This window comes from Austrofundulus limnaeus, unplaced genomic scaffold (assembly GCF_001266775.1).
Source record: "Austrofundulus limnaeus strain Quisiro unplaced genomic scaffold, Austrofundulus_limnaeus-1.0 Scaffold38, whole genome shotgun sequence".
Taxonomy (NCBI): domain Eukaryota; kingdom Metazoa; phylum Chordata; class Actinopteri; order Cyprinodontiformes; family Rivulidae; genus Austrofundulus; species Austrofundulus limnaeus.
The window spans coordinates 1,062,938-1,081,762 of NW_013952440.1; the positions used below are offsets into that span (position 1 = coordinate 1,062,938).

Below are 18,825 nucleotides of genomic sequence, written 5' to 3' on the forward strand. Positions count from 1 at the left end.
TCAAAAAGAATTGCGTGGTTGGCCGATAGACTACAGATCTCTATCATAGGACAAATTTATATCGTTTCTACCCTATATCCTTTATTTCGCGCATTCCTAGTACCGAATTCGATACTTTTTTAAGTACAGACGGAATTCTGTCAGTACTACTTAGGACCTATTCACGTAACATCAAAGGGTACCATGTTTCGGTACCTAAACGCATCATTGTGACTGTATTGGCGTAAGAGTGGGAGATTTTCCATGCTTGTCATGAACACAGCATCGCGCAAGAGCGTAATGACGTCAGCAGCCACTGGTTCAGTAAACAGCTCGGTCTGAACTTAGCTTGAAAGCCTCGCAGCTCCTGGAGTGAAACTTGCCGAACAGACCGTCTCTGAATTATCTGCTGGATTAATTATCTTGTGAACACGACGTTTGCTTGCTCAAAGTAAAATAAAGTACAGCCACTTTCTTTATTTCATCCACCATTAAACAGAGACCGGAAGTGGAAAACAACAGAGGTACTTGCCGACAGTCCGAACACGTCTGACCTGAAAGAGCACAAGCAGCCAAGTAAAGTGTTGGACGTGTTTTGGATGCTCAAAACGCAGCTTGAATAACTTTTATTTATTTTAACTCCATCCTCTTTTGCTTATTTGATTTAAACTTATTTGCCTTCCATGGATCTCCATCACACAATTTTTCTAGCTGGGAAATGACATCAATAGAAATACGTGGAGCTGGATTTTAATTTGTGCAATAAGACAAAACAGTCTTGTTGTTTTCAAGAGTTTTCACTTTAAAGAAACAAGTTACACAACTGATGTTACAATACAAAGAGTTGGATGTTGTCTTGATATTTGTTAAATGTTATATATTGAGAAATATGTTTAAAAAAAGTTTATTATTAAAAAACAACACACACACAAAGTACCGAATATTGGTACCGTACCAGATATTGGTACCGAATGGATTCAAATGTCAAAGGTACCCATCCCTACACTAGTTCAACATTTTTTTTCAGCAACCAGTCTTTTACCGTTGTTCCTGTCCCTGAGGTGGTCTGTGTCGCGGACGGTGTTGATGGAGAGGTTGTTGATGACACTTCCGGGGGTCACATAAGGGTCAGTCTCAGGGTCAATGTTGGGGTAACCTTTCCAAGGCTCCCCGGGCCGGAACTCTGCAAACAAGAACCCAGAAGCAATTAGCAGTTTTCAAAGCAAACCGCTGGAAGCTGTTTGTGAATCTGAAAAGCGCATGTACCTGGGGGCCAAGTGACAGTGTTTCCGTGGGGTGGGGGGGAGTTGGCACGGGGCGGCCAACCATCGCCCACAGAGCCCATTGATTGGCCGGGAGGACTCAGGGGAGACGGACCAGGAGACAGGAAATCATAGAAGGGAGAGTCCTCCAGACGCAGGCCAGACGACATAGCACCTGTGGGCCGAACACAGCATGCACACAAGTCTATTAAAAGGAAAACACACAATTTAACAGCTCCAAATAATTTATCCAAACATACTTTGATATGTAATGGATTAAACGTATATATGTGACCCATCACCTCGAAATGAGGTTTAAGTCAAATTAGTTCAAAATGACCTCATCATATTTCAGATTCCTGACTTTAAAAGCTACATTTTGATACTTAGATCATCCTGATATCATTAGTAGAACCAGAGATAGTTAATTTGTCTTGTTTGTTACAACAATACATAAATATTTGGTCTAAATCCTAATTTTATGTAATTTTAATGAGGATTTTTTTATGTCATTTGAAAAAAGAAACCTCAAATAGTATTTGAATACTGAGATTTTCCAGCTGAAAAGAAACAAAAGCTTTGATAGCTTACAGTGAAAATCTCAACATTTTAAGGCATTTTTCCTCAAAATCTGGTTTCTGGTTGCTAYAACTCAAGAAGGTGCTTCAAAAAATTTTTTTTTTCTGTTCACTGAAATGATACATTGATAACACATTTATTAGTTATATTTTGATAAAATGTTATTTTTACAAGCGTTTTAATCAAAACACTATATCTGCCTATTTCTCCACATACAACTTTTAGACTTAATCCTCGTTTCGATGTGATGGGTCACATATTTAACAGCAAACATGTTTGCATTAAGCCTACTACAGAGAAACTGTTGTCTAACATACCAGGTTTGCTGTTCTGCTCCAGAGGGTCAGCAGCCCAAAGTTTCTTCAGTCTGGACTGGGGTGGCTCTTTGTAGTTCACAGCTCCACCACTACTACTGCTTCCACCACCAACACCCATGTCCAGGGATACATTCAGGTTAGAGTTCAAGCCTACAAATGAACAGAAGATAAGAAGTCAGCCTCAACTGAATCTAATGGCTAGGTCATGAAATAAAGCCTGACCGCTTTTATTTAACGTACTTAAAGGGAAGTTGAAGGATCCGATGGTGGCAGAATCCTTCTGCATCTCAGGGGGATTCTGGGACAAGTAGCTATCAGGGTATGTTTTGTGTGGCAGGGCCTGCTTCATCAGGGAGGGGTCCAGGTGTCGCGGCGGCTGCATCATCGATGGGGATGAACCAATGGGACGCGTCTGGGGAAAAAGAAAATAATAAAATAAAGAAATGACAACTTAGGCCCATGCGACTGCTGTAGCACTGCGAAGTAAAATTTATCAGAATTACTGGACCCACACCTGATCGTTCTGACGACCCACAGGCATGGCTCTCTGGTTTTGAACCTTCTGTTGCTGCTGATGCTGAAGGAGAAGACGCTGTGGACAGAAAATGTTTTACAAAAATTAAAACTGTAGCCATATATTTTGATCAGAGTTTATAGAAACAGGGAACATTTACCACACTGATCATTAAAATGCAGTACGAATGCAGTTCACATATTTTGACAATATCTGGATGTAAGTTAGTTTATTTATTTTTTTGTTCCCTACCTGCAACTGGCTGATCTGGTTGAGCTGCGATAGCTGGTTGAGCTGGGACAGTTGGTTGAGCATAGCCACCTGCTGAGGACCAAACAGCGATGTCAGACTACTGTTAGCTCCTGGGTACTTCAACAAGGACGGGGGCACCTGCACAGAAACAAGATTTAAGTTTCAAAGCAGTTTGGGTCTTCAGATTCTACTCGGTTTAACGCTGTTTGATCTGTAGTGTTTTATTTTCCCTCATGTCTGACAATCACATTAAGCAGCAACTATGAATCAAAAGAATTAAAAACAGCACTGAACAATTTCAGAAATCAAATATTTTACTAAACCAAAACAAAAGCTGCTTGGATGTATGAAAAAACACAAATCGTGGCTACGCTGTAAATGAATCTCTGAAAATACTCAAGTTTTTACATCAATATTAGTCTAAACAAAATATTTTCTACAAAAATGATCAATAAATACAGAGAAAACAGTATTTCGTGGAGGTTTCTATGCTACCTGAGAGGGCAGGATGGGTGGAGGCACTTGGTTACGAAGATTGGGTTGAGGTGGGGGTTGGGATTGGGGGCCGCCACGGCCCTGTGCTACGCTACTGCCGCCCAACATAGGGTTTACATTCTAAAGAAAAATCACACAGAAAAATAATTACAAGTTTAACAAGTTACAACATTTCCCTCAACATTGTTAATATAGGTTTGGAGTAAATTATTTGGAAACTATAAACATAAATAATATGTATTTTTAAGCTTGAAAATATTATACAATACCGCCTATTTTTATTTAGGCAGTTCTTTAGATGTGTCAGAGTGAGACTACAGGCTCAAGACCAAAAGACAAGCCTGATCTTCATCCTTCCAGACTCACCTGTGGAGCAGCCCCAGAACTAGAGTGGGACAAGGTTGGCCCAGAACTGACACAGGAGACTGGCTGAGCAGAATTGCTAAGGGAAAGGCTCATGCTTTGACTGGAGGAGAGCTCATCAGAAGCTGGGCGATCATAGGCAGAAAGCTGCAGAAGCAAAAGCCGGGGTATGCAGCAGAGGGACGGCAAGCACAAAAGGACAGGAAGCACAGCGCCAGCCAAACAAGCACAGAGAGGGAAGGAGACAAGAAAAGAAAATAATTAATTTTGCATAAGAAGGCAAAGAGAAGGAGGAAGAGCGAAAAAGAAACAGGAAATAAGAGAACCTGCAGGGGAAAATATTGTAATAAAGTAAAACACAATCACAGAAGAGAGGGGATAAACTAATGAAATGGAAAAAGGCGTGAGCAGTTAGAAGTAGAGAAGTTGTTCAGGTGAACAAGACGTTAGAAACAAAAGAATAAAGTATGCAGCAGCAGTGCTAAAGCAAAAGCAGCAAAGCTAAACTTGAGGCAGCTTGTAAAGAATTACCAAATTATCACTATGGATTGCTTGACACCTTTGTAAAAATACCAACTACTACTTAGTAGGCCTATCACAATAACAAATTCTGCTGGACAACAGATTGTCTCAGAAATTTTTGCCATAAACAATAATATTGTTTGGAGACCATTTTAAGCTAATATAATGATCTCTGCCCTGCTTACGAACTGTGGTCACCCACCACACTGCTCACAAAGTTTAAGGAAGTGTCTGAAATTTAATTAGTCAAAACAAACAAACAAACAAATAAATAAATAAATCGGTGAACCCAAGGTTCGGCACGGTGCCCTGAGGAAATCCTGAGGCATCGCCAGCTAAAAGGTGGCGCTGGAAAACCGACGGTGCTCATCTAACTAAGTGCCTGTTCATAAGGCTCTCACGCTACAGAGGTTACGAGAACATGCACCTGGCAAATACCTGACATCTGAGTTCACTCCTCCCTATGCTAGAGTAGAAATGACGGAGACACAAAACAAGAAAAAAACAAAACAGGCAAGCAGGCAAATAAAATTGATCAATCTCATTTGATTAATTGGTTTACTGTTTAATGACAGGTCTACTACTTATTTAAGTGGAGCATTCTGTTTGGTTTTCAGGCTGAAACAATATTTTACATTTATTTTCCACTAGCGCCTCTACAGCACGGTTTGACTGGCACAGCTCTGTTCAGCAAGATACAAGTGAAAGACATCTCTTTACAAAAAGCACACATGCAGTTACTTAAAACAACCACAAAGGGGTGTAGGTGAGATGAGAAATCACCTCCAACTAGACATTTGCCAACTAAAGACTTCAGCTCTAAATAGGCAGTGAAACTGTCCGGGTCTGTTTACCTTGTCAAAGTAAGAACTGCGATCCATGGCAGAATCCTTGTGGAACTGGTGTCGGGACCCCAGGTTCTTCCCCACCACACCATTGAAGTCTCCCATATTGCTCATGTCCATCCGTCTGTCTGTCACCATTCCTGCTGCCTTCATGGGATCATCAGGAGAATCTCTCTGCAAGTTCAAACACAAGAAAAGTTAACAGGAATCAGGAAAACCCCAACAGCTAGAAAAAAAGTGTTCATTTACAGCAAGTCAAATGTTTGGATGCCTTCAACTCATTCAGTTCAATTCAAAAATATTTTATTGATCCCAGAGGGAAATTAGGTAATGATTTCTGAGAGAAGCTGTGCTGCCGTCATTCAACACGTTTACCTTTCATCCTTTTTAAATGTTTTTGATTTTATAAAAAAAATCCTGACATAAAAAACTATTTAAAATCATTGACCTGAAAAGAGTACTCACAGAGAAGTTCATGTTGTTGAACTGGTTCATGAAAGGTTTCATCCAGGGTTCTTCCTGTTTGTTGACTGGTTTGTTCATCTTAAAACAGACAACAAAAAAATAACGTCAACAAAACATAAAACTGATCCGTCTCAATCTGGATGAAATGTCCGAATCATGTTTGACATATTCAGATGTGGAGATTGTGGAGAACAAACCTTGTTGGAGCCTTTATTCTTGTAGTTCCAGGTGTTTTGGTCGTGAGACCTGTTGTCCTGCTGACTGTTGCTCCACATCCCGATCTCCACCTCTTCTTCCTGATCCCAGCTGTTGCTCATGGACGCATCGTCGCCACACCACGTCTCCATGGGCTTAGGAGCTGAAGATAATAAGGATGGAGGCAGAGATGTAGAAGCAGAACACATTTAATACTGTAACTTCTGTCTRAAAGAAAAATCTTCACTCAAAACCATTTCTCATAAAACGTGTTCTTGGGTCCACCTACCAGGTTTGTTTTGGGTGCCCCAGCCAGAATCTCTGCTGTCCCTGCTGGGCTCATCCCAGCCAGCAGTGCTGTCCATGGGCTTCCCCCAGGCAGATGTCCCATTGTCCACTGTCACAGGTGGGCCAGCTGTAGGCTCCCCCCATGATGAAGACTCTTTTTGCTGGGGGTAAGGCTCACCCCATCCTGCAGGAAACACATTTGAATCATGGTATGAGCTCTAAAGTGTGCACTTAAGTAGATCAGACATAGCTGATATTTGGTGGGAATTTAATCTTTTTGCTTTCGTGACACTGATAACACTTCAACATGGAGGACCTTTTAATTAATTTTAATTATGTCAGTGTCTGTCCTCCATACTTAGAAAAACCTTTGGTCCTAATGTAGATGTTCTTATTCTCCTTGAATTGAAGATTACACTCKTGTCCCTGTGAAACGGAGCGTCACTTTGGTTATGTAAGTGTTTATTTGAATATTTAACCTTTGAAGCCCCAGGACCAAGTGTAAGTGTATCCCTGAAATTGTGTGCTCACATTCAAAAGGCTCGAGTTGCAGCTGACCACCCAAACCTGCCACTTTCTCCCTCCACAGGGGGAGTCTTGTGAGATGCCAGGGATACTTCCCTGTAAAAATAGGACTGATCATGGGATGGGCTCCAGATCTRGTCTCGCATGCACGTCCACAAGTACACAACAGCATGACCAAGAATGCACARAAATAAACAAACTAAGATAAAAGTCTTAAACCTAGAGGAAATTTATCCACTTTWATGTTGACAGAAATACACTTCTTTACACACARTTAAAATGTATAATCTTCAACCTCTTCCTTTAAATTTATTTCCTGTTACTGCTTTAACTGATCCAAGATATATTTTTAGATATCTCAGACTAAAAGTAAACACCTTAGACCTGGTACTCTTTTTTCCACAAGGTCTGTCTTTACAGAACGTTCAGCTCACACAAAAATACAAACACATTAACCAGTGATTCACAAAGCCAGGAATGTTTTCCAGAGCAGGAGCTGGGTGGTTTGTCCAACCTTTTCCTTTCTAGGGCTCACGTAGCTGCTTCATTTAGTTCACTACACAATGAGCCCTGAAGAACAACCTCATCCCTGCACTGCTACTCCTCAGGGCCTCTCTAAAGAACAGCTTCCTTGCTTAGTTTTCCAATCTTACACTGAAAACCATTTCCACCATTACCCCCCAAAAAACTGCCACTCATGGTCCCTCTTGCTCTATTCTACTGAAACCCAACAAAAGTGTGTGTTTCTTGTGCAAATGGTGGGCGAGCAAAAGAAAGCAAAGAGGGAAAAAAGGTGAATGAGAGAAAAGGAAACATTGATGCTCTTAGCATTCCAGAGGAATGACTCAACCGGCTTTACAAAAAGCCCTGAGGCACAGCAAGGAGACAGAGGACTGGCTGGCTGTACAGGCTTGATTTTAACCCTCTGAAAATTGTGTGTGGCGTTGTATGCATTTGAGTGTGAGTGCCAGCCTGCCTGCCTGCCAGCCTGCCATCCCTTTTTTCATGCACGTTCACATATACAAAACATACCTGAACTGCTGCTTTTATCCTGGTTAATATGCTGCATAGGCTGAGTGGAGTTGTGTGCTGGGTGGGATTGGCTCTGAGAGGATGGACCCGTGGCCTCCTGATCCGACTGAGTAGTCTTGTTCCACATGTTGACAGATCCACCATTGTATTTACCTGCACATTAAGCAAAACAAATTGGAGAAATTAACTCAAAAATACCTTTTTTCGATTACAAATCTCAAGCTGTTAAGAATAGCATCTGAGGTTGTGTTTACCAGGATCCCCCCAAGCTGCAGTTCCATCATCGATTTCCATTCTCCGACGAATGGACTCTGGAGAAGGTTCCTCCCATCCAGTTGCAACTTCCTCTTTCTGACCCATGGGCATGGGCCCCCCCAGCCAGCCTGAAATGTGAACAAAAGAATAGCATTAGATGAGTCAGAAAGTTAAAAAACTCATTAAATATAAAGAGAAGTAAAAAACAACTACTGCCCAGATATGTACCTGTAGGCTTGTTGGAGCTTGGATTGCCTCTCGACATGTTTGATTCAGGACCTTTCCCCCACTCATTAGAGGGTTTAGAGTTGGACTCGGCCCAATTCTGAGAACCGTGGTTGTTCTTCATGGGCTCACCCCAGCCTTGATTGTTACTCTGAGGACTGGGTTTGTTGACAGTGTCTCCCCAGTTGGAGCCAGGGTTTGGAGTGCTCTGGTCTGGAGTATTTGATCCCCCGCTGCTTACCCAGGTGTTAYTGCTGCTAGTGTTGGTTCGACCTTGCTCGCTCCAGCATCCAGAGCCAGACCGGTCGCTGTCGCTATCCCAGCCCGCTGAGCCCGCACCTTTTTGAGGTTCCCCCCAGTGGTTGCTGGCCCCTGGTCTTGAACCATCACCACCCCAAGTTTCATTTCCATTCCCACTATTGGAACCCCAGCCCTGCTGCATTTTAGGTGCATTAGTCCATGTAGAGGACCTACAAAAAGAGGGTTGGTAAACTTAAAAAAATAAAGGAAAAACAGATTAAAATATATCAGAAATAAAATTTTAAAACCAATCATTACCTGTCTTCTTTAATGTTGTTGTTCCAGGTGTTACTACTCTTGTAACTGGTTTCATCATCCCAGCCACTATTTCCACTTCCTTCGTTAGAGGGTCCTTTAMTTTCCCACCTAGATGTTTGTCTCTGTTCTCCCCAGCCAGAACCACTCTCTGAGCCTGAGCTGCTTGGCCCAACCCCCCAACCTGCAAGCACATAAAATATGACTAATTTACTTGTTTCTTAGTTGTTTAATGTGTTTTTTTAATACAGTATTATCACATCAAAGATAAGTTCCAGTTTATTTTTCGTTCATGAAAAGGTATAAAACAAAGAGATACATTACAAAAAATGGATTACCATATTTAGTCRTGTATAATACGATCTCATGTGAAATACGACACCCCCTATTTTTAGCCTAAAAAGCACAAAAAAATTCAATTCTGATACTACCTCTAATTTCATTTGGACTTCAGGATTGTTCAGCCTTTGCAGTCATATATATATATATAAAATTATCATTTGACTGTTGTATCAGTTTTTGATTTCATTTTAACAACATATGTACTAAAAAGGTACACAACAACAAATGTATAACTACAACAAAAGCTATCAATGCTCATTTGTTAACTGGTGTGGTCTAACAAACAGAYAGAGCTATGTGGCTYTAACAAGTGTGGATGAAGCTGAATCAAAGCCTWCAAAATCAGGCTCACCATCATCAGTATCATTAAAAGTTTATGGTATTCCTCCTCTGTAGTAAAGGCATCAGAATCCCACTCAATAACAATTTCATCCTGTCTCCCGAGCGCCCCCTCAGGTGGAGAAACTTTTCGGGTAGACCAACTTTTACAGAACAGCGGTAGACGGCAGCCATTACAGCCGAACATGTTTGTTGTTGTTCCAGGAGCAGCCTGGTCGCACATTAATATCATTAGTTTGTTATGCAAGACTGCATTTTTTTCTTTTTTTTTTCACATCATGTTGCCTGCTTGGATCTGTTACTATCTCGCTCGAAGGCACAAAGGAGTGTTAGAGGTAAGCTCGCTTCAAGCGCTTTTTACGACATGGTTGCATTTCCGGACTAAGGGATTTTGTGAATGAGGCCGATATTTCTGTTAAAATACATCAGCAAAAATATTTATCTGAGTATAGTACTACCCCCTAACTTTGTGCATGATTTTATGGATTAAATTTTACGTATTATACTTGAATAAATACAGTATATTAAGTATACCAAATGAAAAGGGTAGAGAAAGAAGAAAAAATCCCACATCTGCCCCTTAAACAATAACTTAAGCTTGAACAATTTCCAAATTAGAAAAAGTAAAAAAACACAAACACACATTAGGCATTCTTCATATCCTGGCTCTACCAAACATTATGCTCTGCAAATGTTATATGCTTACCTCCAGAAGTCTGGGAGGGAGCTGCCGTTGCTGCTGAGCCCCATCCGGAGCCTACACTTCTCGGTTTTCTTTCCTCGCTTCTGGGATCCTTGATTGCAGGAGAATTCACATCCCAGATGGTGTTCTGCCGTATGGGCGTCTGTCCCCATCCCGAGTTGGACAAAACCCTTGGATCTACATCAGCCCGGGCCAGTGTTGGTAGTACTGCTGGGCTAGGGATAATCTTCCTACGGTTTCCTCCTTTAGACTGGTTGATGTCTCTGTCTGAGCTGGATTTACCTCCAGAACTCTCAGCGCTTCCTTCACTTCCTCCAGAGCGACCCCAGCCTCCAGAAACACTTCCACCATTACCCCCTCCCATGCCCATGGCATCATCCTCTAGGCTCTTCCACCCATTGTTGGCAGAACTTCCTTTTTGACTTCCAGCATCTGAATTGTTGTTGAAAGGAGTTGCTGAGCCCCATTCACCGTTGGACATTTTGCTGTTAGATGTAAAAGATGACGATGAGGAGGAGGAAGAAGAGGATGCACTGCTTCCCCAAGGGCGAGGTATCCCTGCTGGAGGACCCATAGTAGTTTGGTTTCCATTTCCTGATGTTGGGGCTGTAGAGCCTGAAATTTGATTAAGGCCAACATTCCAGGACAAGTTACTCTGAGGCTGGTTTGTGGTATTAGTGGGCCCTTGGTCCCATTGTGGGGCCCCAGTGTTGTTGTGGTTATTATTACTTTTGAAAGCAGCAGTAGAGGAGATTTGGGGGTTCACAGTGTCTGCATTTAAGGGGGCCTTGTCTACAGGGTAGGTAGCTGTGCCCCAAGGTGTACCAAAGGACCCAGTACCCCCTGACTCTCCTTGAGGGTGCTGGGGAGCTAACGAGGGGTTTCCATTAGCCAGTGGTCCACCATTTCCTCCTCCAACAGAACCCCAGGAACAATCCCCGCTGAGGTGGGCTGAGGTGGTAGAGTCTGGTGCACTAGAGGTCATTGTGGTGCAAGTAGTAGTAGTATTCATCATGATAGTGTTATTTGGTCCATTGGATTCAGTGTTAAGGTTGGTAGGTTGCAGACCACTATTGCCATTGTTGCTGCCTCCTATCACCTTGCTGCTTGATGTACCATCATTCACCTCAGTGTCTTCCATCATACTGATGTCTGGAGCTGCCATGCTACCCCAGCCCAGCATAGACCCCTGCTGAGGAACCGTACTCAGTTTGGAACTAATCACCGGAGCTTGTGGAGGCCGTTGGCCCTGGCACACTGGGCTTGGGGTTGGGTTCTGTGGCCAGGCACCGTGGTTGGCATTTGGGTTTAAAAGGTTTGGGTTTGACCCATTGATATAGGGGTTACTCCCACCAGTGGTATTCATGTTGCTGCCTGACTGGGTGCCCCATACAGAACTGCTGCTGACTAACTTGTTGTGGTTACTCATGTTATTGCTGCCAATACTGTTGGGCCCAGCCATGGAGTAGTGTGAGGATCCAGTAATATTTCCATTATTTGCACTGCTGATGGTTCCCACACCTCCAACCTGATTGTTGCCATCTCCATTCACAGTTACACCGACCATCATGGTGGAAGTCCCCAAAGTGGAGGAGTGCGAAGAAGCTGCAGAGGACACTGAGGAAGAAGCATTTGCTGACATCATCATTACTGTAGTTGCAGCAACAGTGCCGAGGTTCTTCTCTGAGCTGACTGAGGAGTTAGAATCTGCATCCATGCATTCTGATGCCAGTTCAGGATCTGATCCTGAACCACAGCCAGAAGAGGACGAGGAGGAACAAGAAAATGATGAGGAGGAGGGAGGCCAGACAGAGGAGCTGGTTGAACAAGCGTTATTGGATTTGTCGGTACTTCCGTCGACTAGGACTTTGCCCCAGTTGCTGTTGCTGTCACTGCTGCAGGGGGAGCCAGAGGACCAGGGGGAAGGCTCATACTGTGAATCCAATCCTGGATGCTCCAAACCTGGAACAAATAGATGGGCATAAAGTGTTAGGTTTGACAAACACACTTATTTTGTTTTTAAATGATAAAAGGGCTCCAAATGCTTCTGGTTTTCTAAACCGAGATTGCCATCTCCACTGATAATAATTAATCAAAACTACAAATAAATTTGAACCGTCCTTTAAAATGTCACACCATCCAACAGAAGCAATTCATTATGTTTTAATTAAAAAAAAAAAGAGTCTGAAGTTACCAGTAGTATATTACATTCCATTTACTAWACAAGATCCTTTGGATACACACCATCAAATTCTTCATTCACACTAACGTTGTACCATTTCTCCCCCAAGTTCAGCTTGCCAACTGTTTGACATTGTATTTTTTATTATTTTTTGCCAGGCCTGAGCTGGACGCAGCTGCCACCAATTTGTCACCACAGGAGGACTCTGATTCATGCCAAGGCCATTAACCAAGATGCAATGAGGCAGACAACGACTGTCAGTAGGAGAGGAGATGAAGTGACAGGAGGGATATTACAGAGTAGGAAAACAGGGAGAATGAAGGAACTGACGACAGAGTTTGACAGAGAAGATGAGGCAGAGGCATTTAGTATGGTAACTGTCTGAGATCACTGGTATTCAGACCTGGTTTGTTTCTAAAATAAGACCTTACAAGATCCCTTCCAATCAGGTTTCCCTTTTGTAAAYGCACACTCATTTGGCAACAAAAGCAATTCCAAACACTGGAGTGATCTGTTTTACCYAATCTCTGCTATTGACACAACATCCTGACTGTAGAAACTCGTATTTGTTTGAAGTGGAAAGCTAAATTTAAAACATGAAACTTGACATTAGAGCTACTTAATGAAGCAGCTTTTAATAAAATAGTTTTTACAACAGCAAGTACACTGCCCAACATCAAAGTTAATTCAGTTTAAATTATCCTACAAGATGATCTAAAAAAAAACAGACCAACTAGATTTTCAGGTAAAGTACGAAAGGTGTGATGTATGATTATTGAAACTTTGTGTTTATCAATATTCTCGCCCATTCATCTATGTCACAGTGATAAGTGTTCCTAGTCAAAGCCAAAGTTTGAAAATTTCTAAGCAAAGAGCCAAAGTAAGACACTTTGAGGAAGAAGTAAATGCAGAAGGAGAGTAAACAAGAAGGCATTTTGTTGTCACCTGTTTGATTAGGGGAATGGCTGACGGAATCCCGAATGGGAGCCATGCCTGGAAACAAAGTGGGAGACTGTCAAGACTTGAATAGAGATAGAGAAAGAGAAAGAAAACAAAGTGGGAGACTGTCAAGACTTGAATAGAGATAGAGATAGAGAAAGAAAACAAAGTGGGAAAAGGTTAGAAGTAGTTGGAATAAGAGGTCGATCCAATGAGAATCAAGCTAACAAAAGAAAATAAGAGGACTTTAAAAAGGCAGACAAGATCAAAAGAAGGGTTTGCTAGAATAAGTGCATTAGTATTTTCTGGAACTAAATCTCATCTGCTTACTTAGTTTATGAAATAAAACCAATTAAAAGGCTTTTACTTAAATAAAGAGTTTCTGAAAAATCATCAAGTTGTTTTATGGGCCACACATTGCCACTCTTAGCTGAACTTACTGTCAAATAAGAATGTTTATCCCTTCAGCCCAAAGTGCTTTACTCTTTAACCCCTGAATGACACTCCAATGCTATAACCCTCCAAATATTCTGTGACAATTATCTTTTTAAATTCCTAACGCCTTAGGAATCAGATTTAGATCATTCAACAGCTGGTTGGACTCTGAAGGTCTCTGATTGGATCCCGGCACTTTGTCCTCGATGTCAATGGTTCCTTTGCATCCCTTCCCCCGTCCATTTTTGCCCCCCCCCCTGCTCAGCTGCTTCTGTCGTGAGTGGTTTTTGTGTGATGCTCGTGTGTTTGTGTAAAAAACACAAAACCAAAGCTCTTTTTTAAACTCATCCTTCCTTGTGTGTGTATTCTAAACTGTAAGGTAGCGCACGTTGTTGCGAATGACCGTGGAYATTCRTTCTCCCATGTTTGTGTTTCTCTCCGGACGGATGTACTAAACAGCAAATTCCTTGTGTGTGTGTGTTAACATACTGGCCAATAAACCTGATTCTGGTTCTGACCASTGTGGACTGATTTAAACATGTATTGAGAACTTTTTAGACACACCTGTTAATACTTACAGCAAGTTAAAAATTTGGCCCGAGCTCTTCTCGTCAATGACATACTGCAGGTAAGAAAACAGACTGAATTTTCTTTTTTCTTTTCACCATTTACCTTTGAATGACACTGGTGGCAGCAGCTCCTGGCTGGTCAGGAGGGCGTCCCTGGCTTCAGTGCAGAACAGGTGACCTTTGGTTCCCAGCTTTACACAGGGGAGGTCAAAGGTCGGCGCTTGGTGAGCACAACCTCAAGGGTGTGAGGTGAGGAGACAGGTCTTGTCAGAGCAGGCAGCAGGCTGATCAGCCTCTCTTGGCATTGCTGAGGACTGTATGAGTGTGTAGATTTGTATGTGTGTGTGTGTGTGTACATTTAACTTGGGTGGGGGAAAGGGGGATGTGGTACAGATTCAGGACTGTCTTGATGTAGTATGCTCTGGCACTGCAGAAGAAGGAAAAAAACAAGAGTATTGTTAGTTTATTTTATAGAAATGATCAGTAATATCAGTTTTAACAATTAAATGTATAACATTACCCATCAACGTAGACAAACACAAGTTTCTGAAGCAATTATACAGTATATTTAAAACATCTGTCAAACTCAAGTGTTTCATAAATATATTTAAATGATCTATATATTTTTTGTACTTCTGTAGATTTATGTATTTTATCTTGTGTCTGATGTTTGTTTTATTGTACAGCCYCTTGGATGGCCATGTTGCTGAATTGTATGGTATAGTATTTTTACGGAAGAAGTTGTAAACACCACATTGAGACTTGGTTGCATTTACCTTTAAAAAAAGGTTTTGTGACGCATGGACAATTCTGGACTGTGTGATCAGTCCATGTGTTGTCACTTGTATCAATAAGTTAAAAAAACAATTTTACTTTGTCTTTATTTTATTTTATTTTTTGGAGTAAAGCAATGGCGAATGTTTGGCTTAGACCACCATTTACAAGAATTATGCCAAAGTTTTCAAGAATACAACTTCACAAAACCAAATTATGATAAAGTTCAGTGAAAACAGTTATGGTGGGAAAAAAAACTAGTGTATTTTTTAAATGAACACAGATTGCTTTTCATCATTTGATGTCTCATTAAATAGTAAAAATCCTAACTGGCTTCCTTCAAAAAAGTACCTCACACCCTTGAGGTTATGCTCACCTTAATGCTCAATTATGTTTTTATCGTGTGAACGTTCAAATTACATTTTAAATGTCACCTCCATCAGACTCCAGTGTTAACTCTACACCGCATTGATGTGACATACATGCGCAGATAAAAATGTGATGTCTCATTCAGCCGGCTTGTTTGKTTACAGAGTTAGCATTCATGCTACTTTTAGCATGTCAAATCTGAATTGTGTTCAATCAAAGCCGATAAAATAATTATCTGACACGCTCGTTTAGTTCAGTGTTTATATCTGAACCTGCCTCTGACTAGATGGTCTGGTGCAGCATTTTATTTGTAGAATGAAGTAAGGAACTGGAAAAGTATCGACCGAGTAATTTTAGGATTGATACAGTCTGCAACCGAGGCTGGATGTTACTATCATACTATCCAGGACATAGAAAATTAAAAGTATAAAATACAAAGAAACTGATGTTGTTGACAATGTTTTTGAGCTGTAAATATGTGGAACTACAGATTTAAACAGGATGACTCGAGGTTAGTGTCTTATCCCTCAATGATGAAAAAGTCTGATGGAATGTGACATGAGCRTTCACACTGCAGTCGCTTTGAAAAATATCAGATATGTWTCAAATTCAGTACCACATACTGAAAAGGCCTGGGTCGGATTTGAAAAAAATCTTATTTGCCATATTCAGACGGTCATAAGATATGGGTCGCATGGGGCAAAAAATCCAATTTGGGTCGCATTTGCCTGCAGTGTAAACGTAACCTTTGACCTCCCCTGTGGAAGCTATTTTAAACCWGTCAACTAAATACAGGTAGGAGGCTGGAGCAATACTACTGATGTTATAATACCATATCTAGATCAGACGAGTAAGCAAGGAAACCAGGAACAGACACCAACAGTATTTCACATTGTTTTTCCTTTAGATTACAACTCAGCTTAARAAAATAAAAAAAAGTTGATGTCTGCTGTAATAAATAAGTAATGTAGCATATAGCGGCAAAACTGGCAAAGCTGGATGTTTAATGCATGACTGTGTGGGTCTGTGAAAAGAACCTGCAAGGCCAATAGACTTCATATGTTTTAGAGAAGCATCCCAGATTTAAATTCCACATGGGACATAATGACTATTTTAGATGAGGTATTTATTTCCTTCTTATTTGTTTAATTTATTTTTGCCACTTGTTTAAACCAAATCTCTATGCCCAAAACCAACAAATCTAAGCAGTCGACCACAGCTTTGTGTTTTATAGATACGAAATGCTGTTTTTAATATCAAGGATTCTAAAAAATAATAATAATAATAAAAATTGTGGGGTACACATATGAAGTTAGTTCTCATTTATCTTTTTTATAATGCCCATTTCATGTTAACAACCATATTTAGTCATTGCACATTTATATTTTACTTAAAATTCTAAAATTCCCTTTGGGCAATTAACAAATAAAAATTATTTTGGGAATCCTAACTGACCTGGTTTTTTTATATTGTGTATGCTGGCTGGTTTTAGTTGTTTAAGTGCTTTTGATAAGCATACCGGCCTTTCCTCCAGCCCTTTCAAGCCAGTCCTGATGCACCTTCTTTCCACATTAGTGTTTTGTAAAATAAACATGTCGGAATCTTTTGGTCATGTTTATGAACGCCTAAGGTGGGTTTAAGGGAAATACTCAAGAAACAGCAACTCTATCATTGAAATAATAAGTGTCATATCTGAAAAAAGCCCTTGGTCACATCGGCTCAACAGTGCAACAGCAGCCAATGTGTAATAATACAAATGATTAATGTTCTGGAAGAACAGAGCTACACAGACTTCATGTGTTGACTATCCTCTTTGTCATAAGTGCCTGTGGCAATGGACGTCTGTCATTTACAGTACAGAAAAATAGTAAAAATGAAAGACTCTTATGGGTTATTTTACAAACAAGGCCCTAAACTTTCCTACCATTTTTTTCATACCACTGGAATATTGTGTATCGAGGATGAATCAGCTAGGTTAGTTGGAAAAGCAGCGTAAAAAAGAATGACCATTTGCCTTTACTAGAAGTAACAAATGCATTCAGAAACAACATGCACAACTCAAAAGTTCATTACTTTAGATTAGGGCTAGGCAATATGGCTGAAAAATGTTTCATAATAAAAGCATTTCATTATCAGTCGATATCGATAATTAATGATAAATTTTTGTTTTACCTATATGAAATAAGGACCGGGAGAAAAATGCTGATTCACACTGCCAAACAGGTAAAAGGGATCTTTCCTATTTTATCCACAACTTCCTCTTGAACTGTTGCACTTATTTTCTCCTTTCACTCCACATTATTTTGAAGCAGCTATAAGGCATGGTGGCCAACTACAAAACTGCTACTATGCATGTTACTCAACAAAAAGGAAGTGAACTAATGCCTCCAACCTTGCTTAGCTGGGCCATGAGAGGTCGATAGGTTAAAGCCTTTCCTCTGATTACATCCCTCAGAATGCTGTGCAGTTCTGTATCGGAGTTCAGTGAAACTATCAGCATTCTATCAGAAATATTTTCTAAAGAAATTGATCACATGTCTATCGCGATATATATTGTTTATTTATTGCCCAGCTCTACTTTGATTCAACTAAATCGGTGAAGGCAGGGGTAGACATAAGGATTTTAATCTGGTTGTCCGCAAAACATCTTGGTTGTCCAAAAAAATAAAAAATAAAAAATCTCAATTAAAATGTAATTTAATAGGTAGCCCATATTGTTCTGTATACAAAGTTTACTGTATACAAATGTTCACAGTCAGCAGGTTAACCGTTTCAGGAGCTGCTTGAGTAAGACTCTTCCTCATCCTCTTCTTTGAAATAGAGAACAAAAATCAACATCCAACGACCATAAGCTTTCTGCTTACAGGACCAGCATTTTAATTTAAATAGTAGTATAGCCTACTGTCTACATGACCTTATTAAAGCTGTAGTGTTCTTAGGACTGAAAACTTTCTGGATAAAGGGGATTTAAACAGCTCTCTGTCATTTTAGTGTTTTCAACTAATGTACTTATTAAAAAAAATTATAGCACAAGAAGTTCTCTGCACAGAAAAAAAATCAATTTATTTTTACTGTTTTTTAACCAAACTGTCAAGTTTCTCCACTATAATTGTTGTGTATTGTAAAGGCATTGAAACACCTGGTTGAATTTAGAAGATACTTAAGATTAACTACAAGCACCTGAAGCTGACTCAGAGAACTCTGTGATTTTAGAGGAAAATCTTTGGCTACATTCACACTGCAGGGAAATTCGACCCAAATCCGATTTTTTTGACCCATCTGACTCATATCCGATTTTTTTATGACAGTCTGAACGAGACAAATCCGATTTTTTTGACCCATCTGACTCATATCCGATTTTTTTATGACAGTCTGAACGAGACAAATCCGATTTTTTTGACCCATCTGACTCATATCCGATTTTTTTATGACAGTCTGAACGAGACAAATCCGATTTTTTTGACCCATCTGACTCATATCCGATTTTTTTATGACAGTCTGAACG

The 18,825-nt window shown here is 40.5% G+C and overlaps 1 protein-coding gene across 1 annotated transcript in view; it reads right to left on the reverse strand.

The window, feature by feature from the left end:
- The window catches only part of LOC106516517 (trinucleotide repeat containing adaptor 6A), a gene marked incomplete at its 5' end in the record, with an annotated part of 35,188 nt that overhangs the window by 5,500 nt on the left and 10,863 nt on the right, over positions 1-18,825 (reverse strand). Inside the window, 19 exon segments of the mRNA XM_014006920.1 lie at positions 1,022-1,162; positions 1,246-1,416; positions 2,138-2,287; positions 2,378-2,549; positions 2,652-2,729; positions 2,904-3,041; positions 3,399-3,518; positions 3,765-3,908; positions 5,138-5,302; positions 5,594-5,671; positions 5,791-5,951; positions 6,078-6,260; positions 7,634-7,786; positions 7,888-8,016; positions 8,117-8,583; positions 8,672-8,852; positions 10,056-12,014; positions 13,180-13,227; positions 14,281-14,604. Of these exon segments, the coding sequence (XP_013862374.1) occupies positions 1,022-1,162; positions 1,246-1,416; positions 2,138-2,287; positions 2,378-2,549; positions 2,652-2,729; positions 2,904-3,041; positions 3,399-3,518; positions 3,765-3,908; positions 5,138-5,302; positions 5,594-5,671; positions 5,791-5,951; positions 6,078-6,260; positions 7,634-7,786; positions 7,888-8,016; positions 8,117-8,583; positions 8,672-8,852; positions 10,056-12,014; positions 13,180-13,225 (4,636 nt within the window).